This window comes from Cibotium barometz, chromosome 64 (genome assembly GCF_041138505.1).
Source record: "Cibotium barometz isolate CiBa-2024 chromosome 64, ASM4113850v1, whole genome shotgun sequence".
In the NCBI taxonomy this organism is placed as follows: domain Eukaryota; kingdom Viridiplantae; phylum Streptophyta; class Polypodiopsida; order Cyatheales; family Cibotiaceae; genus Cibotium; species Cibotium barometz.
In genome coordinates, this window is record NC_141109.1 from 2,693,059 (window position 1) to 2,718,768 (window position 25,710).

General features: G+C 50.6%; 1 protein-coding gene across 4 annotated transcripts in view; it reads right to left on the reverse strand.

Annotated features, from left to right (window-relative positions):
- The window catches only part of LOC147603207 (uncharacterized), a 161,684-nt gene that overhangs the window by 112,415 nt on the left and 23,559 nt on the right, over nt 1-25,710 (reverse strand). For 3 of the 4 annotated variants that reach the window (XM_086796593.1, XM_086796591.1, XM_086796594.1), the window contains one exon: nt 14,241-14,374. The exons of the other annotated variant lie outside the window; for it this stretch is intronic. In XM_086796593.1, coding sequence (XP_086652719.1) covers nt 14,241-14,294 — 54 coding nt within the window. In that variant the 5' untranslated portion in view covers nt 14,295-14,374. Of the gene's footprint in view, nt 1-14,240; nt 14,375-25,710 lie in introns of those variants that run through there. 4 annotated transcript variants of the gene reach the window in all.

The window sequence follows — 25,710 nt, forward strand, 5'->3', positions numbered from 1 at the left end:
ATATCCCTCTTATGGCACTGGATGGAGTTAGACATAGATCTGCATAGCATGCTTGTACTACCCCTTCAGCATATAGAGATGCATCTTGCCTTAGCTCCATCCACACCCCCACCCCCCTTTATATTGTTTGTATATGGGCTCCACCGATCCATGATGATTCACATGTGTATCCAGACACATGCACACTTTTTCTTTTCTTTCTTTTTCTTTTCTTCCGATGACCGGAAGAACACAGTTGTATTATTTTTTGTCTCATAGGCCGACTTTGGCCTCTCGTATATATCTTTCTTTCTGTCTTTCTCACACACACTCACACACACACACACAGCATCATACATGAGACTCTCGAGGAGGAGAAACGTAGGAAGGATAGGGCCCTCCACTTGCGAGTACGGGGGCTACAGGCACGGGCTTCCCCCAAGGAGGACGCCATGACGCTTTGCCAGATGCTAGGAGTGGACGGGATCCCCCCCCCCCTTTGCAGATACGTGGAGGGCAGGCAAGGATATGACACGAGAGAGCCCCTCATCATTAGATTCCCTGATGCCACCAGCCCCCCGCCACCTCCCCCTTCCCCCCCTCCCCTCCTCAGGCATTCCGTAGATGACCTCCCCCCACCCCCCCACCCCCCCCCCCGCCTCCCCTCTCTCTCTCTTGATGGGGGCCTAGCCTAGATTGTCACAGTCAATCAGGACGCACATATGATGGATGAAGTAAGGCCTCGGTACCCCACGAGATTATCAGAGCCGAGATGGGAGCACCACCAATTGTAGTCGAGGCTCTTGCCAGATCATTGTCCTTCATTCATAGCACCTACTAGGAGCTTCCCCAACACCGGTATGCACGACTTGCTTTAGAGTCCTCTCATCAGCTAGCCATGGAGGGAGACACTTCATGTTGGTATGCGCAGATAGCATCCTGGTTTGAGCTCCATGGGTTCAGTTTAGACAGACTTCCACCCTTCCAGTACTCTCTGGGGAGGCACCCTCTCTCACCTTGACACATTCTGAGATTAGTAGAGTCATCAGACAGGACCTCATTCAGTTGGACACTAGGAGGACATGGGTAGAGCCCTCACAGGAGTTGGGGACGAAGATGGTCACAGGAGTTGGGGACGAAGATGGCTTTCTATAAATACCATCTTCTCTGCACCACTGAGGATGGCTTTATACTTAGACCGAGCTACATGGATACCCATCTGTCTCATGAATTGAGGTGCGCCATTGGGTAGATCCGTACCTCTTCACATCAGTTAGAGATAGAGACAGGCAGATTTAGAGGCATACCTCCATGGGACAGGATTTGTCAGATTTGTTGGATAGAGCCAGAGACAGAGGAGCACTACATCTGTCGCTGCACAGCATATTATGAGATTCGAGGGCGCTACCATTGCCTTTTTAGAGAGGGATTTGGACCACTAGCTAGAGTCATGGACTATTGTGATCAGAGATGCTTGGGTTTTCATCTCCTGGAGATCCGCAGGCTCAGAGAGTCCATTATCAGGAGGAGCAGATGCTTGACTGGCACGGAGTCCACACCGAGACAGATTACTAACTTCTTTAAAAGACTGCCCGAGGGGAGACACAGCCGACAGCCGAGCAGCAGGCACCCTGTGGGACTCTAGTTGAGAGAGCTATCCAGTTGGGCAGATCCAGACACCCAAGGGTTCGCGGATCCTCACATTAGAGACGGTGCCTACACCGGAGGATTGAGAGCATCATTGCGAGGCATCATCGGGCTCGTCCGACCAGGCATCTCACTATGGCAGATATCCAAGCCATCCGGGAAAAACCCATGCTAGAGCTCCTAGGATGATTACCACTCCAGCCATATACTGTTGTACTCACTGTCACTTTTGTACTCCCCCATATTCATGTATTCATGTATCCCTGTACTCATGTACCCCATTTTGACTAGTAGCATTAGCTTCCCACTCTCCCTAGTTGTTGCTTCCGGATGCTCCCTACTGATGTATTGTAGGGCTAGATACTTACCTTCAGTTCTTTTTCTTTTCTTTTCCAGACAGTGTATCAGATGTCACATGGTTGTAACTTTGGTCTCATAGTCACTTTGGCCTTTTGAAGACGTTAATATAACATTTCATTTTATTTCATTTCTCTCTCTCTTTTTTTTCGTGAAATGGTGTTTTATATTATATGTAAAAATGTACATCAGCCACATGGCTCACACAGAACCTATGCCCCCCACAAAAGATCCTCGAAAGGATCATGACTGTCATGGCCCTGTGAAAATGGAGCAGGACAAGTGTGGGCATGGTGGTTGCAGAGTCAGAATATTTTATGATTCACATGGGGGGTGCCTGGACAGAGTTTAAGATGTGTGGACATCCCTAGGTGTGAAGGGGGGAACTAGAAACATTAAGTTTTAATGTTTATTGAAGTTTGCCCCTAGGCCTTAGTGGCCCTAGGAACTTATTAAAGTTGGGGCCCTAGGGATTAAATTGGGGAGGAGTTTTCTCTCTCTTCTCTCTCTCTCTTCCCTTTTTGGGGAATCGTGTAGCAAAAGAGGAGTTTGCTTCATGCGCTTGAATCCTAGCATGGAAAAGCTCAAGAGAAAGGAGGAGGCGACTGATTTGCTGTGTGCAGTAGCTGTTTTTCTGAGTAGAATCAGCCGTACAGCACTGTACGGCCAGAACTGTGCAAGCTTTTTCTCTCTCTCTCCTCTGTTGCTGGCTGCGCACAGGAACTGCTGCTGGTTTGGGCTGCGCAGAAGACCAGTACAGGCTGTACAGTCTGTTTTTCAGCAAGTACACCTTGTACAGCTGCCGTACAGTGTACGGGCAGCAAGGTACAGAAAGTACAGTTGCTGCAAAGGTGTTAACAGGTGCTGGACAGAGGCCTGTTTTCTCAAATTCAGGCGACCAGAATCAAGACAGCCAACTGTTTGAGCAAGTACAACTCCTGGCACGTAACCCGAGGCCGGTACAGACGGGTACAGTGCTGATTTTCAGATCTGTATTTTCAAGGACAGCATAGGAGTGAGCATCAGGAGGAGGATACAGGCAAGTGCAAGCACACGTGTGAAGCAGGGTTGTGGATTCAAGTGCCTGCAGGCACAGATTGGTGCTGTTGCTTCCTCCAGTGTTGTTTCACGAGCTGAACTTGGTAAGCTCTGTTTCTGGTCATCCATCTCTCTTTCTACTGCTTGATGTCTGTTGCAGAGATGTGTTATCTGGCTCCTTGTGAGAGGAGGAGTATAGCAGATTGACAAGAGATTAAGACAGAGATTGGACAGCACATGCATGTTTGAGCTGAGAAGATGAATCATGCTTTTGAGTTATGCCAGATGTATGCCCATGGCTGGCCTGCTTTGTGATCTTGGCTGATCAGAGGGAGGCACAGTGTGTTGTTTGAAGACACAGATCTGTGTGCATAGATCCTCTGTGCTGAGAAGGATTTGTGGGCCGTCAGATTGGACTTACAGGTGTAAACTCTTGGCTGGTCTTTGTGTTGTACTCAGCCATACATATTATTTTAATTGAATAAAGAAATACCGCAAGGGGCGCCAAGCTTTGGGGCCAACAGGTGTCGCTGTGTTTTCAGATTTGGGCACTCTAGCCCCAATCTGTGTTTTGTTTCTCATCTAGACTACAAGTGGACGGGTGATTGTTCCCACCGCACTCTGCTTTTCTATCAGAGGCCGGTTTCAAGGTTCCGTTGCCGGGACCAATCATCAACTTTCTGAAGGGGGTGAGCTCGTGGTTGCTTTGGAGAAAGCCATCGCTGAAAATTCAGCAACCATGTAAGAGACTTCTCCTGAAAGAGATGTATCGGAGGATATTTTTGCAGGAGAACAGGCTGCAGATGTTGAGCCTTATGAGGATATAACACAGCCAGAAGATGTGCATGGTAAAGAGGATGATGATGCTCGGTTCAAAGATCGCTTGGCTAGTGTTATGGATACTTTTATGCAGCTCACACAGAGTGAGAGATTTGCTGAATTTTTGAGATCTCGCTCAGAGCCCCGCATAGAGCCCCAAAAAAAGAAGAAGAAGGTTCGTTCGAAGAATCTTTCTCAAGGTCATAGTGGTACCACTCCACAGGATCCATCTCCGGCACAGTTTCCGAACATGCAGCATGCTTTTGGTGCTAACCCACAGAGTTCCTTCTATGGACAGCCACCTATTCCTCAGCAGAACATGCATCCAGGGTACTTTGGTGGTGGCTCAGTGTTTCAATCCATGACTGGGGGTTATCCTCAGGGAGGCATGGGTATGTATGGGCCTTTTGGAGCCAATTTTCAGCCTGGCATGCAAGGGAATATGTATGGTGGTATGCAGTCCGGTATGCAAGGAAATGTGTTTGGAAGCATGCAACCTGGGATGCAAGGCAATATGTTTGGTGGCATGCAGCCAGGTATGCAGCATGGAATGTATGGAAACATGGCTGGGATGTATGGTATGCCTGGTGTTGGAATGGGAAATGTTGACCCAATGATGGGTATGAATGTTGGGGGCAGCAATCTTACGAAACCACTTCCATATGATAATCTAACGCCTATGGGCAAGGCGAAGGATTACAAGGAAGGGGGAGCTGCAGTGAAGTTTGACACTTTCAGTGGGGCCAAGGATAAATTGAAGGCACTTACCTTTTTACAGCAGTTTGATGCTGCTTTTTCTGGTGGGAATTACACAGAGTCCTCAAAGGTGAGGAAAGCTGCCACTTTTCTCAAGGGCAATGCTTTGCAGTGGTGGTCTACTCTTCTTTTGCAGGGCATAGCACCCACCACATGGGTCCAATTCAAACAGGTTTTCTCTTCCGTATGGCTCACATCTACATTTGAGGTGGATGTTATGACCGCATGGCACAAGCTGGATGCTTCAAAGTGTGATAGTTTGGAGGATTATAACAAGAAGTTTTGGGAAGCTCTACTCCCAGTGACTTCTTATCGTGCCGTGCCATTATCTGAGCAGGTTGAGAAATATTGTTGTGGGCTGCCCAAGGAGGTACGAGATTACTGTATAAAGACAAGAGTAACGAACATGTCACAGATGATTGAAAATGCTATGACAGCTAATGCGTTACTCACAGGTGGTTCATCTGGGTTTAAAAGCAGTAAGAAATTGGGCAAGAAAGCTGAAAAATTTGGGCATGCTTCTCGTGATGCTAAAGGGTCTACAGAGACAAAGTATAAGAAGTTGCCAATGCCCAAAAGGACTTCTGAGGAAAGACAGGCTTTGAGAGATGCTCAAAAGTGTTTTTACTGTACTGAAGAGGGGCATATGTCATTCAATTGTCCCAAAAGAACGTCCAAGAAGGACCCTGACAATAAAGGAGAGCCCAAGCCAAAGAAACCAAAGCCTTCTGCAGGCTTAGTTCCTGATCTTGTGGGTGAGCAGCTAGGTGGTGAAGCTACAGAGTTGTGCAGGGCATGGGGCAAAGTGAGAGATCAGAATGCTTTGATCTTCTTTGACACAGGTGCTAGAGCCAACTTCATTTCACCAGATTTGGCTGGCCGATTGGGAATTCGCGCAGAGGAGATGGGGCCGCTACATGAGGCAAATATGGCTTGTCCAGGGTATGCAGAACCCGTTACTCCTATCATTGGGAAGCTTCGGCTTCATTTGCGGGGTTATGTGGACAGTGAGGAGTTCTTCATCATGCCTTTGGATGGCTGTGATGTTTTGTTGGGGATGCCATGGTGCCACAGAGTACATGCGGTGGTGGATACTTACAATAGGAAAATTACTCTGACTCATAGAGGGAAAGAGCATGTATTGGATGTAAAACTCAAAGGGGAATCTGTTCCTATTGTATCCGCTTCGACGATTTCATCAGTAATGAAAAAGCATCTTTCCGTGTACTTGATTTATGTAAAGGATGCACAGGATGATGAGTCTAAGTCTAATTTGTCAATGTTAGATAAGGACAGGGCTGATTTCTTAAGTGAGTTTCAAGACTGTTTTTCCGAGTAATTGCCAGGAGAATTACCTCCTGAGAGGCCAGAAGATCATGCTATAGATCTGATTCCTGGTAGTACTCCACCGAATAGACCGCCGTATCGTGTTAGTGCAGCCCAACAGGAAGAGATTATGAGTCAGGTGCAGGAGCTATTGAATAAGGGGTTGATACAGCCTAGCTCATCACCCTTTTGCTCACCTGTGCTCTTAGTGCAGAAGAAGGATGGTTCTTGGCGCATGTGTATTGATTACAGGGCGCTGAATAAGAATACCATCAAGAATCGATTCCCCATACCGAGGATCGATGACATCTTGGACCGCTTACAGGGCTCCACAGTTTTTAGTCGTATTGACTTGAAAAGCGGGTATCATCAGATACGCATTAGACCCGAGGATGTGCATAAGACAGCATTCCGAACCACGTTTGGGTTGTATGAGTTCTTGGTTATGCCCTTTGGTTTAACGAATGCGCCTGCCACATTTAACAGAATGATGGACAGGATTTTCAGGCCTCATAGAGAGTTTGTGGGCACATTCTTTGATGATATGATTGTGCATTCACAAACTGAGGAAGAGCATAGAAGGCATTTGGCCATTGTGTTTGCAGAACTCAGAAACCATAGATTGGTGGTTAATGGCAAGAAGAGTGAGTTTTTCTTGCAGGAGATACATTTCTTGGGGCATATTGTGTCTGGTCATGGAGTCCGTATGGATCCAGCAAAGGTGGAAGCAATACTTAATTGGCCAGCTTTGAGGACCGTGCATGATGTACGCAGCTTTCTAGGATTGTGTTCCTATTACAGGCGTTACATACGGCACTTTGCTGAAATTGCTTCGCCTCTTCATGCTTTGACGAAGAAAGCAACTCCGTTTAGATGGGCTGATCGGGAAATTACAGCATTCAAAAAGCTCAAAGAAAAGCTTACTTCGGACCCAGTATTGGTGTTACCGGACCTCCGAAAGGCTTTTGTTGTCCAGTGTGATGCATGTGGAAGTAGCATTGGTGCAGTTCTCATGCAAGAGGGACATGTGATAGCCTATGAGAGTAGAGTTTTGCAAGATGCTGAGAAGCATTTACAGGTGTATGAGAAAGAGATGTTGGCTGTAATTCACGCTCTTTCTACATGGAAACACTACTTGCTTGGGGCTGATTTCACTGTGCAGACAGATCATCAGACCTTGCGTTATTTCCTCACGCAGACTAAGCTTTCAGAGAAGCATATGCGTTGGGCAAACTTTTTGTCAATGTTTCACTTCCAGATTGTGCATGTGGAAGGCACAAAGAATGTAGTGGCAGATGCTTTGTCACGCAAGCCACAGGTCTCTGCAGTTTCACTTGCTTATCATCATGAGCTTGATGAAATGAAAGAGCAGTATGCCCATGATGAGGATTTTGACAAGTTGTATGATCAGATGTCTGAGGGTCAGCGGCATGAGCATTACACTCTCAGAGATGGGTTTTTATTGATGCATGGCAGACTGTGTGTTACCAGGCCATTGCGACTCAAGGTTATGATTGAAAGTCATGCTCCACCGTATGCAGGTCATAGAGGTATTGACGCCACGGTCAAAGCAGTGGAGACTTTCTTTTATTGGCCAACCTTGAGAAGAGATGTTGATGCCTTTGTGAGGCAATGCCTCGTATGTCAGAAGGTAAAGTTTGACCGTCAGAAGACACCAGGGTTATTACAGCCTTTACCTATTCCGGATAGACCTTGGGAGAGCATTGCCATGGATTTTGTATTTGATCTTCCACGGACACAAACGGGAAATGATGGCATCTGGACTATCATATGCAGGTTCAGTAAGCAAGCTCATTTCATTCCCATGAGGAAGACAATTAAAGTGGATCATATGGTGAAGTTGTTCATGGCGAACATCTTCAAGTATCATGGCTTGCCTACGTCTATCATTAGTGACCGTGATCCACGGATGACGAGTTTGTTTTGGAGAGGGTTGTTTGACAACATGGGTACAACTCTCAAGTTTTCATCGTCATTTCATCCACAGACAGATGGTCAGTCAGAAGAGGCTAACTCTACAGTGTTGGATCTTCTCAAGTGTTATGTGTCAGAGCACAAGCAACAATGGGAAAAGTATCTTCCTTTGGTGGAGTTTGCATATAACAACACTGTACATAGCTCGACAGGCAAGGCGCCTTTTGAGATTGTAGAAGGAGGGAAGAAGGTTCCACCCATTTTGCATACAAAGGATAAGATCTTTGAGGCTGATCAGTATGTGGAGAGCTTGGATGAAGCTTATCGGAGAGTTAAGTTGGCCCTCCAGAAAACTCAGCAGAAGCAAAAGAAAGCCGCAGACCGTCACAGACGTGATTTACAGTTTGCATTGGGTGATTGGGTTCTTTTGCGTTTTGAAAAGGCTAGACTCAAGAAGATGAAGGGTAAAGAGCACTTATTCCCTAAGTTGAGCATGCGATATTATGGGCCTTTTCAGGTTTTGGAAAAGATTGGTGAGGTAACCTATCGTTTGAAGTTACCAGATCACTGGAGGATTCACAATGCTTTTCACGTGAGTCTTCTTAGACCTTTCCGTGGGGATGTGCCTGAGGATGTATCAGATGAGGCTCAGCCGGAAGTTGAGGAACTTGATGAGGTTCTGATTCCCGAGCAGATACTGGCACATAAAGAAAGGAAGGTACGAGGTAAAGTTTCCCGTCGCTATCTTGTGAAGTTCAAGAACTATTCACCGATGGATGCGAAGTGGATGGAGGAAGGTGACTTAACAGATTCACCTCAGGTTTTGCAGCTTTATCTCGATGCCTTTGAGTTAGAGCCGACTCTTAATGTGGCTCATTCAGGTTCAGCAGAGCATGGGTCTGGAGCATTACCTGATGCTCAAGAGGGGGGTAGCACCTCCACTCCCTTGATACAGACAGGCTCAGATGACATCTAGAGGTCGCTTGGTGCAGATTTTATCTCATCCGAAGGTACTGAGGCTGACAGTACATCTGTTTATGGGACTTCTATGATATATGTGTACTAGTCACATGGAGATTTTTGTGGATATGTATGGTTCACAGTGGTATACAACTTGGACTATTACTATGCCATTGGTTTGCAGTGAATACTGATACATGTGTATGGCTCAGAGAGATTGGGACGCTGATCTTGCCATATTGTATATTTCACTTTGGATATTTGATGCATCACCAGAATGCAATCGAGGACGCTTGCCATCTTTCAAGAGGGGGGTATGTCATGGCCCTGTGAAAATGGAGCAGGACAAGTGTGGGCATGGTGGTTGCAGAGTCAAAATATTTTATGATTCACATGGGGGGTGCCCGGACAGAGTTTAAGATGTGTGGACATCCCTAGGTGTGAAGGGGGGAACTAGAAACATTAAGTTTTAATGTTTATTGGAGTTTGCGCCTAGGCCTTAGTGGCCCTAGGAACTTATTAAAGTTGGGGCCCTAGGGATTAAATTGGGGAGGAGTTTTCTCTCTCTTCTCTCTCTCTCTTCCCTTTTTGGGGAATCGTGTAGCAAAAGAGGAGTTTGCTTCATGCGCTTGAATCCTAGCGTGGAAAAGCTCAAGAGAAAGGAGGAGGCGACTGATTTGCTGTGTGCTGTAGCTGTTTTTCTGAGTAGAATCAGCCGTACAGCACTGTACGGCCAGAACTGTGCAAGCTTTTTCTCTCTCTCTCCTCTGTTGCTGGCTGCGCACAGGAACTGCTGCTGGTTTGGGCTGCGCAGAAGACCAGTACAGGCTGTACAGTCTGTTTTTCAGCAAGTACACCTTGTACAGCTGCCGTACAGTGTACGGGCAGCAAGGTACAGAAAGTACAGTTGCTGCAGAGGTGTTAACAGGTGCTGGACAGGTGCTGTACAGGCCTGTTTTCTCAAATTCAGGCGACCAGAATCAAGACAGCCAACTGTTCGAGCAAGTACAACTCCTGGCACGTAACCCGAGGCGGTACAAACGGGTACAGTGCTGATTTTCAGATCTGTATTTTCAAGGACAGCATAGGAGTGAGCATCAGGAGGAGGATACAGGCAAGTGCAAGCACACGTGTGAAGCAGGGTTGTGGATTCAAGTGCCTGCAGGCACAGATTGGTGCTGTTGCTTCCTCCAGTGTTGTTTCACGAGCTGAACTTGGTAAGCTCTGTTTCTGTTCATCCATCTCTCTTTCTACTGCTTGATGTCTGTTGCAGATATGTGTTATCTGGCTCCTTGTGAGAGGAGGAGTATAGCAGATTGACAAGAGATTAAGACAGAGATTGGACAGCACATGCATGTTTGAGCTGAGAAGATGAATCATGCTTTTGAGTTATGCCAGATGTATGCCCATGGCTGGCCTGCTTTGTGATCTTGGCTGATCAGAGGGAGGCACAGTGTGTTGTTTGAAGACACAGATCTGTGTGCATAGATCCTCTGTGCTGAGAAGGATTTGTGGGCCGTCAGATTGGACTTACAGGTGTAAACTCTTGGCTGGTCTTTGTGTTGTACTCAGCCATACATATTATTTTAATTGAATAAAGAAATACCGCAAGGGGCGCCAAGCTTTGGGGCCAACAGGTGTCGCTGTGTTTTCAGATTTGGGCACTCTAGCCCCAATCTGTGTTTTGTTTCTCATCTAGACTACAAGTGGACGGGCGATTGTTCCCACCGCACTCTGGTTTTCTATCAGAGGCCGGTTTCAATGACCATGCAAGCCTGTACACTAATAAGAAAGCCTCCTAGCCAAATAAGCATCCCAGATAAAAGCATCAAAGATGAGCCAGCCGAGCCGCCGTAGACCATAACGAAATAACATCTACATCCAGTAGCTGAGCTGACAGAAGAGAAGAAAACTGCCAAAGCAGCAAACCGCGGATACGTAGAATGTGCCCATGTATTCCAGACAAGGAATCAAAGATGAACCCATTCCGTGTAGTCCAAATATGCCAAAGTCCTGTCCATCTAAGGTAATGGAATATCACAAGGTGACTGTCCGAAGTAATGACTTGAGGACAAATCCCAAATATCCACTGATGAGCCGAAACTGTAGACCTCTCTACTGCCTCCCAAACGCGAGAGACAAAAGACCAAATCTGACGGGCCACTGGACAACTCATGAACAGATCCATAACTGTTTCAATGCATGTCGTGCAGAAGAAGCAAGAGGCCAATGTAATTTTACGGCGGCTAAGCTGATCCCGTGTAGGTAACCCTCCCACCAACATCCTCCAAATGAAAACCTTACCTTGGTAAGGGAGTTTAGACTGCCAACCACGCATAAGAGTTTTCTGCCACCATGATTTAGACTTGTGCAATCCCCACACCTTATTGGAGGAAGTGTACGTATCTCAATTCTAAACCCATTGGATTTAAGGCAAAATATCAAGAAAGAAAAGTATTAGGGAAAAAGGTTAGGAAAGAAAAGTATGTAAATTGAAAAAGGCATTGTATGGCCTTAAACAAGCTTCTGAGCTTGGTATGAGAAGATACACGCTTATTTGACCAGCCAAGGCTATCAAAATGAAGAGGATTTGATTGTGGTCATCCTCTATGTGGTCATAGAGGATTTGATTGTGGTCATCCTCTATGTGGATGACATGATACTCACTGGGACAAATGAACTAGCATTCAAGGATGATTTGGAGGCCTCATTTGAGATGTCAAATCTCAACCTATTGCACTTTTATTTGGGGATACAGTTTATGCAGCCAGATGAAGCCATTGTGCTACTTCAGTCCAAGTACATAAAGTGACTATTGGAAAGGTTTAAATTTCAGGATTGCAAGCCTATTTCTTCTCCCAAAGAACCCAGACTTAGGCTCAGCATTTATGATGCAGGAGACCCTTTTGATAGAACATATTACAGCCAAGCTATGGACTGCCTCATATATTTGTGTAATACAAGGCCAGACATACAATATGTGTTGTCTCAGTTGAGTAAATTTATGCACACCAAGGGTCAAAGCATTGGCAAGCTATGAAGCGAGTGTTTCGATACTTACAAGGCACCCAAGATCTTGGATTGATTTATCCCAAGGGAGGTGAATGTCATTTACTTGCTTACAGTGATTCAGATTGGGCTATTGATTATGATACCAGATTGTCCACAAGTGGGAATTGCTTTTTCCTTGGCAGCTCATGTATATCCTGGTTGAGCAAAAAGCAACAAACTGTGGCCACATCATCTTGTGAAGCCAAGTACACGGCAGCTTTTGCTACTGCCGTTGAGTGTGTATGGTCGAGGAGATTGATGGCAGATCTTCGTAGGTGTTAGCAGAAACCCACTCCCATTCTCACTGATAGCCAAAGTGCTATGGCTGTGGCAAGGAATCTCGTTTTCCATGCTCGCACCTTACGAGTTAGCCCTTTGCCTTGTGGTACCCCTCCAACTATCCGTTCATCCTCTTTGTTGCACCAAAGAGACGGAGAGAGCGAGAGAAAGAGAGAAAGAGAGAGAGAGAATATATATATAGAGAGAGAGAGAGAGAGATTCGTCATCACTATGTGAGAGAGAGGATACATGCAAGGGAGATCAACTTGATCTATTATCCTACACATGACAACATTGCAGATCTGATTATGAAGGCGTGCCTTGAGGGAAGTTTGAAGCTTTCCACAAAGCTTTACGCTTACTCCCATTTGGAGAGTGATATGCTAACGTGTACATGTTCACACTATCACTACAGGGGGGATTTGTAGGATTATACAAATGTGGTAGTAACCATGTGAATGGGCGCTTACCAAGACACTTTTTTCCTCTACACATTAAAGAGGTTTTTCCCCTGGACATTTGGTGTATCTGAACACCTATACTTATACATTTTGTGTTTGTACTTAGAGTACTTGTGGTTGTACACATCTTATCACTTCATTCTAGTATATCCACACTTCCAAGCTCTCTATTACTTTCGACTTTGTGTTCTTGCTCTTTTCTGTGTATTTTTGCTAGACATTAGGGTTGGTCGAAACTCAACACTCAATACCAACCCTCCATGTACATCTCTGGATGGGTGGACCATGGCAGGCGCAAGCCTGGCCCATGGTACGACCCATCGCCTGGAGAACCCTCAACCTAGCAAATACCTCCAAAGAGCTTCAATGCATGCAACCTCTCCTTCGACTCCAATTCAACACCACAACCTCGCCCTAGCCGACGTACTCACCATGAAGAAGCCCAATCTCTAGGCATCACGCTATGAGCTCGGGTTGTAATATTATGTCGCACCAAGAAGATCTGGAGCACCATCTACCCATGCAAATCATTCCCAGGTGGTCCTAGCGCTCATTCTGCCAATCATAAGGTGTGGACCACTTCTACCAAGTACCACAAAGGGACGTTGCAAGTGCAGCTCTACGGCAAGACCCAACGACACATGCTTCGGCAAGGCTACAGTAAGCTCTTGACTTGAACACCATCCCTAAAATCTTATCCTGATGTGCAGGTTCAAGTTCTTTGTGCACCATTCTTTTGCTTCTTCTGCTTGCATTGATTGTAAAAAATTCCCCAAGGCAAGCACTCAAGAACCACAGAGGACTGCATGTGTACCCACCCTCCTAGTGTGGATCCCACCCCCACATAGGCCAAACCCATGCAATAGCCCTCTTAGGGAGGTGTAAGAATGACCAGCTTCAATTACATTGCATATCATCCACCATGCTTCCTCTGCATGTGAGACAACTGCCACATTGTGAGTGATGCATTCAACACCCCGTTCCCACCAACTGTTTTGGAGACCAGGCTCAACCACCTTTGAGACGGTACAAGAATGTAGCAGCAGACAAGCCCTAAACAACCACAAAGGGATTCTGAAGGCTATAAAGGAAGAGCTGCCCTCCCAAGTGTGGGGTGTGGACTGCTGATGAAAATTAAATAAAGAACATGCAGATGCTTTCTGTGCATCGTACAGCAGGTGATGCGTACAGTAGACATGCCTTCTCCCTTGTGCATTCAAAAGAACACATGTTGAGCTAAACTTACCGAATCAGGCAAGACCCCACTTAAAATGACCTACTCAAAGAGCCCTTCCTTTCTGCTGGAACTCCACTTGCCATTTCATTGGTGCAAATAATTTGTGTTCTGATGGAAACGTCATCATCCTAACAGTTTGTATTCTTTAATACAAACACAATCCTCTTCAGTCAAGCTACTCCTCACTTGCAGAAGAGTTGAAAGTATTAATATAAAGATTTGAACTCACCCGACCCTTCTTATAACACGATGAGCCAAAAGATGGATGCTACCCAAATCACAAAAGTCACAAATTTACACACCACTAGCTCAAAAAGAAAGAGAGACTTGAGTAAAGCCAAAGCCTAACAAAGTAATATCCATGTACAGAGCCTTCTTAGATACATGAAACATACTTGCCAAGCGATTCGATCAAGATTCAGTGTAAGAAGTAGGGTCCTTGCCCCCATCCGTGCAGCCGCAAGTGCTGCTTCACAACCCGCATGCCCGCCTCCAACTACAACCACATCATATATCTCATCCTCATGTCCTGCAAACCAGAAAACCTCATCAGTGCACCCAACAGATATGTCTATTGGCTATCAAGTTTGAACTAGAAAGAAGCAAGCTCCTTGCAGCATGTCGGAGACAAAACATTGAAATTAACTGCACCTTACCTTTTTCTAATGTGCAAAACATAATGTGCAATGCAAGGTCTCATACAACCTGAGTTGGGAAAATCCCGGAGCTCTTGGCATGGAATTTGATTAATAATGAAGTATTAAAAATGCATTGGGTTCCCCTCTTGGTAACATCAAATTCAGTACTTTCCCAAATGCTATTTCTCGCATGCACCCCACATTGGGCGCCACGTGCACATACAGGCATGTTTACGTGCAAGTAATGTGCATTTCCTCCCGTTGTGAGCCCCAGTCCAAGAGCCAATTGTGTAGGCTTACATAGGTCCACGTAGTTTTCCGCACATGAAGCCTGCACAGTTTTGTATCCACAGGGCGTATAGATGTCTCGCACTTATTAGGCCAAGCATCAGGACTCAGACATCAGCCTCGAATTATCTGCTCTGGTAAGATGCAGCTGTTCCGGGCAGGTTTGGACCCCTCCAGGCAGACCAAATATAATGCAGCGGTAGAGCTTAAAACTCACAACTAAACAAATGTTAATGAGAAGAACCCCGGACAAAGCACTTAACCATTCATATACAGCGCTCGCTGAAGCTTTCGCCCCCCCCCCCCCCCCCCCCCGCTCAAGCTACCTTCGCCGTTCCCCGCCTGCTCGCACCCCCCCTCCCCGCCTGCTCGCACCGCCCCCCCCCCCGCCCTTGTGCTTCTCGCGCCCCCCGCCCTCCCTTTCGCGCCCGTCGCCCCCTGCCCGCCTGCCTCCGTCTCCTTCGTGCCCCCCGCGCCCCCCCCCTTCCTCCGCGTCCCGCCCCCCTGCCTGCCCCCGCCCTCCCCCCCCTTTCGCGCTTTCCCCGCTGCCCCCCCCCCCTTTTTCTCTGCCTTCCGCCCCTCCCCCCGCCTGCTCGCACCGCCCCTCCTCGCCCCTGTGCTTCTTGCGCCCCCCGCCCTCCCTTTCGCGCCCGTCGCCCCCTGCCCGCCTGCCTCCGTCTCCTTCGCGCCCCCCGCTCCCCCCTTCCTCCGCGTCCCGCCCCCCTGCCTGCCCCCGCCCCTCCCCCCCCTTTCGCGCTTTCCCCGCTGCCCCCCCCCCCTTTTTCTCTGCTTTCCGCCCCTCCCCCTCTGTTTTTTTTTCCGCCCCTCCCCCTCTATCTTCCACCCCTCCCCCTTTGTCTTCCGCCCTTCCCCCCTCTTCCCCTCCCCGCTCCGCTTTTTCGTGCAGCTTGGTTCTTGCAGGACCCTCCGTTTTTCTCTTCGCCCTCGACTCAGCTTCAGACTCTAATGGAGGTTCCTCCCGCCCCACCTCAGAGGAACTCTTCCGCAGCCCCCTCGCCCGCCCCTGAGGATACCCCCATCAGGCTTTCTCTTTCGCCAGAAGAGGAAGCGAGCCTCGCCGCAGAGGTGGAACGCCTCCAGGCACATTCCACCATCTGCCGTATGGTTGGCACTCGCCCTAGCAGAAGGGAGATCCGGGATCTTCTCCAGACCCGCCTTCTTGCAGATGTGGGAAAGATCCTGGACGTTAAGTTACTGGGCTGCGGACACTACCAGATTGAGTTCGAGACAGCCCAAAGCGTGGCCCAGGTCCTAGCCATGAGTCCCCTTCACATCAGGAGCGCTCGGGCCTTCTTCAGACCTTGGCAACACGGCCGAGCAGGGAGAGCGCCTATTCCATGTCACAGTTTGCTTTCCTAGACTTCGCCGCGAGTACCTTCTGCTCCTTTCTAGGATAGGATCATTGGTGGGCTCGGTGCTTGAGACTTGCCCCACAGCAGCTTCAGTGGTGGCTAGAGCAGCTGGCCTGCCTTCAGTCAGAGTTTTGGTTCTTGACATCTCCTCCCTTCCGAAGGTTGCTCCCCTCCAAGAGGAGACCCCAGCGCAGACTGAGGATCAGGAGATGCCAGCACCCCCCCCCTTCGCCCCCACCCCCCCCCTCCCTCGTCCCCCCCTCCCGCCTCCCTTCCACCTTCGCCTCCTCCCGTTCCCGCTCCCGCTTTTTCAGTGGCTCCTTCCCCACCCCCTTCTCCCCCCCCTCCTCCCCCTCCGCTCAAATGACATAGATCCTGTTTTCATGCTTGGGTATTTATACCCCTAAAATGCTCTGGTCGCTGTTTCCTCCACGACTTGGACAAAATAGCATTTATATGCTCTATCCCTCATTTCACACTACTAAACCGACTAGCCACTAGGCGCATACTAGGCAGCCCTGCGCAGGCTGTGTGGGCTGCCCCACACTTGGCCGACTGGCTGGGCTGGGCCCAGGGACCTGTCGGCTGCCTGGCCAGGCCCCCTTGAGCTGGCCGACAGCCTACCCAACCCACTTTAGGACTGGTGGGCAAGGCCTGGGGCCCTCCTGGAGGCTAGCCCCTTGGGGTGGCTCTAAGCTTACCCCATGCCCATGCAAGAGCGCACTATGCCCTCTTCTCAGTGGGCTGGACCCCTTTTCTACATGCAAATCCTGCATGCTTCTACAGATGTCTGGCATCCGGTTGCAAACCAAGCACACAGGTCATCTAACATCATTCCAGAGGGAGACTCACATTATGGACTAGCACTGTTTCATGTGCAACACATTGCACACCTAACCTCGGACGTGTAGAGTGGAACCCTAGCTCACTCGTCCCGGACTGGGCTCACATGGGACGAGTTTCCACTCCTGCTTCTGCACCTTCTTGTTCAGATATGTCTATGTGGCATCCAAGTGTAGGATGCACGTGACATCGACCCGGCGTCCGACCTTTGGCTAGCATCTCAGGCTTTCCTGTGACAGTCTGCTTTCCTAGTCTTAGGAAGGGATACCTTCCTCACACCGGTGCGCGCACAATTCAGGGATCTGTTTTACGGGCAAGCCTTCTTAGCGCACCTGGACAGATCACTAGCATTCATCGGAGCGTGACTACTATCAAGTTGAGTTCGATTCACTTGCAGCTTCGGACAATTTCATGCAGTTGAGCCCCATCGCACTGTGTACGGCCCAAGATTTCTTTGCAAGCTGGTAGCACGACTTCAACCCGGCGTCTGACCCTTTGGCTAGCAACTCAAGCTTTCCCTGTGACAGTCTGCTTTCCAAGTCTTAGGAAGGAATACCTTCCTCTCCTCTCGATGATAGGTGGTGTTATCGGGAGAGTGATGGAATCCCCCCCCCACCTTGCGGCTTCAGTTCTTGCACGGACAGCTGGGATTCCATCCCTTCATATGTGCCTCCCCGAGGCCAAATGCCACACACCATTTCACTTCGTAGTCTACAGGGGAGAAGGGGGGGGGAGGCCCTCAGTACCTTTGAGGAACCCGCCCCCAGACTCCCCCCTTCTAGAGACCATTACCTCGTCGAGATCCCCCTCTAGGCCATCAGTTTCCCGAGACATTTGCTAACCCTCCAAAGCCTATGGCGAGCTTCACAACCCCCCCCTCCCTGTCTCCCTCGTCGTCTGCTCTAGCTCTCCCCCTGCAACTCCCTCTACTCCAGTTGTACCAGAACCCCTCCTCCCCCCCCCCCCCCCCCTCTTCTACTTCTCTAGAGCACTCTTGCCGCCCTCCGGTTGCACCAGATCCGAAGCAGAGACAGCCGGCCAGCTCAATCTGCCGCTTGATCATCGTTTTATAGAGCTGGTAGAGATGACCACCATTGCCTCTCTGATGCGGGCTCTCCCTCCCAAGTCGCCAGGCGGCGCCCCCCCCCCCCCCCCCCCCCCCCCCCCCCCCCCCCCCCCCCCCCCCGTCTCCCTCGCCGTCTGCTCTAGCTCTCCCCCCTGCAACTCCCTCTACTCCGATTGTACCAGAACCCCTCCCCCCCCCCCCTTTCTACTTCTCTAAAGCACTCTTGCCGCCCTCCGGTTGCGCCAGATCCGAAGCAGAGACAGCCGGCCAGCTCAGTTTGCCGCTTGATCATCGTTTTACAGAGCCGGTAGAGATGACCACCATTGCCTCTCTGATGCGGGCTGCCCCCCCTAGGGTGTGAGGCAACCAGTTGACTACAGTTTTTTCTGATGCCTCCCTGTCGAAGGAGCTGGTATGTTTGAGGAGACAATGGTTCCCATTCGCATGTGTGGTGTTATATCACTCCAAACTGTCCACCCCAGAGAGTGTCACGATGATCTTCTCCTTCGCACTGAGCGCAGCACAGGGGACGGATTGGAGCATGGAGTCAATGTCCATCGCCATTCAAGGGCAAGCCATAGAGATCTCGCACCATTTGCACGACCTAGGCATCCCTGATGTGCTTACCCACCTCTGGCCTTCGCCTCGGATGGAGTTTGGTGGCTTAGGCCTTACGAATCAAGCAAGGGAGATGGTGTCCGCAACCTAGAGGTGCTGCTTTTTGTGTTTCTTCATGTTTCAGTGGCTGTATCACTCCCCCTATCCTCCGAATACCTGCACTATATGAGATAGCTGGAGTCCAAAGCATGCATACTCCAGGGCTTGAATAGAGTGGCTCCGCATGGAGGCCAAGATTCGTGCCCATCTGGCGCGGCTTTGCCCAAGACTGATAGTAATTACTCTCCATCAAAACCCACGCCCAAGACTCTTCGAGTGGAGGGCAGTTCAGACGGTTCCGCTTCCCACCGCTCTTAGTTATGCGGATTGTCTCATGGAACATCAAGGGTTTGGGTGTGACCGCTCCCTACAGGAGGTCTACAGATCGGAAGACAATATACACATATTTAGAACACTTAATTTAACTGATATTAAACAATGGAAACAACATCAGCAACATAAATACTGGAAATATTGAGAATACACATGACACCAGCACTGGGGCCTAAAAGGGCCGGCCCCCCTCTTAATACATTTTATATTTCTTGGAGTATTTTTATGTACAAGTGTCACGGGCCTAATAGGCTAGATTTCTCCCCCAAGGAGTGAAAACAACCGACTCGTTCAAGTCGATGAAGATGTGTTGGTCGGAGTAGCCTCAAATCACAAGCTCATTCCCACCTTCACTGGGTGGACACCTGCCTTTCACTGGTCTTCCAAGACCATGCAACAACAGGCACGCCCGTACTAACGCAGGCCAAGGGGTGCGCCACGGAGGGAGTATGGCCTGGTTCTCCCCAATGAGCTTTGCTCCCAAATTCCTTGGTGAGTCAAACCTTCACTGGCTCTCAAAAGCTCTAAGAGCACGGTTAACAACAACCACACAGGAAAATATACTAACCACACCAGGAAGAACATTCCTGAGCATGGTCAGCATATACATGCTTTGATCTTGCACTGCACAACTTAAAGAATTCTCTGAATTTAAATTAACAAATGTCAGAATTACACAAATGAGAAAACATGAGAGGGCACTATGCTTCGCCTGGGCTTTGAGCCAGGATGGATCAGAGGGGTGGCGGCTCTGTATTCCACAGCTCGTAGCCAAGTGTTGATTGCAAGAGGACGGGGGCCGAGTTTTGAGCTGACCAGATCAGTCCATCAGGGGTGTCCCCTCGCCCCTTTTCTTTTTCTCTTCTTTGCGGAGGCTATGAGCATGTATTTGACGGCAGAGGAGGTTGGTTTGAGAGGACTCCAGCTCCCAGTCAGGGGGGAGGACCTGCTCGATGCTGAGTTTGCAGACGACACGGGCTTATTTTTGCATGGCCAAGAAGCCAATCTTCTTCGGGCAGAGCAGTCGCTCCAAGTTTTTAGTGCAGCCTCGGGAGCATTGATCAATTGGCGCAAGACAGTGGCCTTTTGGATCAGTAGTGCTCCCACTCCGGTTTGGAGCCCGGACCCCGGTTTTAGATGGATTCCTCCTGGCACAGCAATGCGGTATTTGGGATGCCAGATTGGACTAGATTTGTCACCTGAGCAGCAGATTGCCCCGCTTCTTCTGAGCATTCGGAAGAAGCTTTTGTATTGGAGTACAACTCAACTATCCTTGGCTGGGAGGGTGGTGGTGGCAAATCAAGTGCTGTTAGCGACCATGTGGTACATTACGTCTTGCTGGATCTTCTCGAGCTCTTGCATCAGCCAGGTACAGAGGCTGATCAGGAACTTTCTTTGGTCTGGGCGGGACGGTCAGCCAGCCCGGGCAAAGGTTGCACGGGCAGTTATTACACTTCCGCTGGCTCAGGGAGGCTTGGGCATTATAGATCCAGTCGATCAGAGTAGAGCCTTATTGGGGAAGCTTATTGTTCGGGGGCTGCTTCCAGGCGCTGAGCCTTGGAAAGAGCTTCTCTTGCAGCGGCTGCAGGCTCGGGCTCCCCCAGCAGGGGGCACTTGGGCACCAGAGATTCGCTGGATCTTCATAGAGATGAGGAGGACATGCCTCAGTAGAGGATGGGAGGACAGATTTGCTTTGAGCATCCTGAGAGCTTGGGAGCTGCTGAGACCGGGGCTATCTCAGCGACCTCCTTCTTGTGTTGAGGAGCGGGCCAAACAGCCGCTCATTTGGAGCCCAGCGGTTCGCACAGAGCAGGGTCATATGCTGGGTTCTCGGCCTCGTCTAGCCTGGGGACCTTTAGCGGCAGGCCCAGCACGTAGTTTTGGAGACTGGCAGACCTTCTGCAGTCTCCCAGAGGAGATCCAGGTGGAGAGGCTGAGTCACTTCAGAGGGGGGTTGATTATGAGAGATGATATTCAGGAGGCACTCACAGAGGAGTGGTTCACGCCTTTCGAGCTAGTGGCCCCACGGTGGATGGGAGCCTTTACACAGTTGGAGATCCTGATTGCTGTCAGAGCTTGCACTGAGGATGGCAGATGCCTCTATTATGAGATTCAGGATGAGGGCAGACTTCAGAGAGTGGAGGTGGAGTTGCCTTTGGTTGCAGAGTGCACCTTTCAGAGGATACGGGTAGTGGCCGCCGCTTCTCGGAAGTGGCATATTGACACCGACCCTGCAGATGTGCTCCCGGATTGGCGTATATGGGCATATGCAGCGCGCCCCTTGGCCCGGCTACAGTGGGACCCTGGGGAGTACGAGTGGCATGATCCTTATGCATCCCTTGAGGCCGCAGAGATCACCTTTTTCCAGTATACAGTTCGGCTGGGGCGGCATATTTTGACGGCGAGGAGGATGGTCTCTCCAGCTGCAGCGGGGCATTGGCGGCTACAGGGACTCTCACAGGAGTTCCTAGAGGATTTTTGGGCTCGGCTTTGGGCTAGTCGACAGGCCCGCAAGATCTCGACTTTCCAGTGGCTGGTCGCCCACAGGGGCTCAGCAGTTGGCACCTGGCTTGTTTACAACGGTCTTCCGGCGGCCTGCGTCCGATGCGGCCACCCTATGGAGACACAGAGACATTGCCTCTGGGATTGCCCTCAGGCGCAGCAGATTTGGCTGCGGATGCTGCGTATTTTAGCTCCCCTCTCTCCAGAGGGTATGTTTACGTGGGGTGCCGCTGCTTGGTCGACTTCGTCAGGGCCTGCTATGGGCTATGAGATGGAGCAGGGCAATCAGGCCATCAGATTCATGAGTTGATCCACACCCTGCGAGGATAGTATGACCGCATCCGGGGAGACTCGGGATGAGGCGATCTTGCGGCGCCAGGCCTTTCACACCACTTGGCGCTGTGGCCCCTTCTACACCTTACACACGGGATCCCCCCGTTGGCACTACAGGCCACCTGTTTGGCTCTTCCCCCCCCCCCTATTGTATGATTTAGCCTCTCAGTCCTTTGTACTAATGCTTGTATTTTGCAGCACCTAGGGAGAGTCTCCCGGGCTGCCTTGTTGTATTCACTGCTCTGTTTCTCTTATGAGCAGGAGAGATCTTTTGTAGCCCTCTCCAGCTGCAGCGGGGCATTGGCGGCTACAGGGACTCTCACAGGAGTTCTTGGAGGATTTTTGGGCTCGGCTCTAGGCTAGTCGACAGGCCCGCAGGATCTCGACTTTCCAGTGGGCTGGTCGCCCACAGGGGCTCAGTAGGTGGCACCTGGCTTGTTTACAGCAGTCTTCCGGCGGCCTGCGTCCGATGCGGCCACCCTATGGAGACACAGAGACATTGCCTTTGGGATTGCCCTCAGGCGCAGCAGATTTGGCTGCGGATGCTGCGTATTCTGGCCCCCCTCTCTCCAGAGGGTATGTTTACGTGGGGTGCCGCTGCTTGGTCGACTTCGTCAAGGCTTGCTATGGGCTATGAGATGGAGCAGGACAGTCAGGCCATCAGATTCATTAGGGGCCAGCCTCGCCTGGTTCCGGCACCGGATTTCTCATCCGCCAGCTGGACACAGGAGAGGGATTTACGATGGGAGCTCCTCAGCAGCCTCACCATCTGGTTCACCTGGAGGTCCCGGTGTTTCACGGCCTTTGAGGGGAGACTGGAGCCCCCAGTAGAGACTGTACGGGGGATTTGGCAGGAGTTGATCCACACCCTGCGAGGACAGTATGACCGCATCCGGGGCGACTCGGATGAGGCGATCTTGCGGCGTCAGGCCTTTCACGCCACCTGGCGCAGCGGCCCCTTCTATACCTTACACACGGGATCCCCCCGTTGGCATTACAGGCCACCTGTTTGGCTTTCCCCCCCCCCCCCTCCCCTCCCCTATTGTATGATTTAGCCCCTCAGTCCTTTGTACTGATGCTTGTATTTGGCAACACCTAGGGAGAGTCTCCCGGGCTGCCCTGCTGTATTCTCTGCTCTGCTTCTCTTATGAGCAGGAGAGATCTTTTGTAGCCTTACGGGCGTTTTTATATAACTAATGAAAGGATCTTTTCTCGGAAAAAAAAAATGAGAAAACATGAGGGCACATAGTACGGTGAGTACAATCCAGGTACAACAGGTACAATTTGTAGCGGGTACAATCAAACACATCAAGTACAACCACATAGTATTCAAGGTTTGTACTTGCAACAAGTACAGCAGGTACATAAAATGCTTCACACATGTGCAGGTACAACCAGCCAAGTACTATGTAGGTACAGTAGGTATAGTAGATGCTCCACACGTGTGCAGGTACAACCAACCAAGTGCTATTCAGATTTTGCAACAGGTACATCAAGTGCTGTACTTGCAGATTCAATACATGGGCAGCAAGTACAGGCTGGTTCAGAGCAGGCAGGTACAGTTTTCAGCAGCCTTACAGCACACGTGTGCAGGTGGGAGGCAAGTACAGCAGGTACTTCAGCTGTACAGCACACACACAGCCTGTTCCATTCTTCAGGTGGGCAGCAGGCGAGTACAAAAAATGGAGTAGAATATCAAGCGATGGAGAGAGAAAGAGAGCAGGCGATGGAGAGAAAAATTCAGCCACCACCCACGTGCGGCATAAAATATTAATATTTCATGCAATCGCTTTTTTAAAGGTTATAAAGCCTTAAAACCAATTTAATACTATGGGCACCATCAAAAGAAAATGTCCAACCCCTTTTTAAAATGTGTGTGAACACATTAGCTCATAAACATTAAAGTTAACCATAGTTTATGGATTTTACCTTTTAAAAGGGCCAAAATGGAAATACTTACCACCTATTCACACGCCACACCACCAAGTCAGCAAGCAGCACTCCACGGTACACTAGGGGAAGCGTCCCCGTCCAATGTACTGGCACAGCATAACAGGCAGACTGCGACCCCTCCCTATAGGAGGCCTACAGATCGGAAGACAATATACACATATTTAGAGCACTTAATCTAATTATTATTAATCAATGGAAACAACATCAGCAACACAAACACTGAAGTGCTTAAGGTTTACGATCGGCTCGCTGAAGCTGCGCCCCGCCTCCTGCCTGCGAGACCTGCACACCAGCTCCCCCCCCCCGCCATTGTGCTCTTGCCCCCCCCCCCGCCTGTTTTGTTCCTTCGCCACCTTCCCTCGGTGCTCTACCCGCCACCCTTCGCCTGCTTTCTGCTGCGCCCCCCCTCCCTCGTTGCTGCGCTCCCTCCTTGCCCCCTCGCCCCCTCCCTCCTCGCCTCTTCGCCTTCTCGCCCCATCCCCTTCTTCGCCCATTTCGCCTCTGCATCGCCCCCTTCCGCCAGCATTCTCCTCCCGCCCCTCAGTCGTGCAGCTGCCGCCCCCCCCCCCCCCCCCCATGCTTTTCCTTCGCCGTTTTTACCCCCACCCCCCTCTCCTTTTCGTGCTGACCTCCGCCCCCCTGGGGCTTTTGTTTCTTTTCTCCTCCGGTCTTCCGCCTTCCTGTGTGCAGCCCGTTTCTTGCAGGTTTTCCGCTTTCGCCTCGCCTACGCCTGAGCTTCAGACTCTGATGGAGACTCCTCCCGCCTCGCCTCAGAGGGACCCCTCGCCCGCCCCCTCGCCCGCCCCCATCAGGCTCTCTCTTTCGCCGGAAGAGGAAGCGAGCCTCGCCGCAGAGGTGGAACGCCTTCAGGCCCATTCCACCATCTGCCGTATAGTCGCCACTCGCCCCAGCAGAGGGGAGATCCGGGATCTTCTCGAGGCCCGCCTGCTTGCAGATGTGGGCAAGATCCTGGACGTACAGCTTCTGGGCCGGGGACATTATCAGATCGAGTTTGAGACCGCCCAAAGTGTGGCCAAGGTCCTTGCCATGAGTCCCCTTGACATCAGGGGTGCTCGGGCTTTCTTCAGACCTTGGCAGCATGGCTTTGATCCAACAGCAGCTGAGCAGGGAGAGCGCCTTTTTCATGTTACAGTTTGCTTCCCTGGACTTCGCCGAGAGTATCTTCCGCTTCTCTCTCGGCTAGGAGCATTGGTGGGCTCGGTACTTGAGACTGGCCCCACAGCAGCTTCAGTGGTGGCCAAAGCAGCTGGGCTACCCTCCGTCAGAGTTTTGGTGTCTGACATCTCCTCCTTCCTAAGGTCATTCAGCTACCTAGGATAGAGGGGGGATGGATTGATCAGAGAGTGGAGTTCTCGGGGCTCCCGAACCAGTGCTTCATATGCAGGCAGGTCGGCCATCTGGCCAAGGCCTGCCCCTCGCAGGAGACCTTGACCCTCACCACAACAGCAAGCCCCTGATGGCCCGCCCACAGATGCGGCACGGCAGGCTGCCTCCGGGACACCTGCTCAGGCCACAGAGACCTCGAAGTGGCAACCTGGACAGGGGCGCCGCCGAGGGAGACAGTCACAGCAACACGCACAGAGACCACTGCAGCAGCAGCAGCCTCACTGGGTTCCCGTGAGGAACAGCTTTGCTCCTTTCCAGGAGGAGCCCCCTGCAGTGACTGAGGACCAGGAGATGCCAGCACCCCCTCCTTCACCCCCCCCACCCCCACCCTCATCCCCTCCCATTGCCTCGCTTCCACCTTCGCCTCCGCCCGCCCCCGCTCTGGTCTCGGCAGCGGCTCCCTCTCCGCCCCCCTCGCCCCCCCCCCCCCCCCCACCCGCCTCGCCTTCCCGGGAGACCCTGGCAGTCCCCT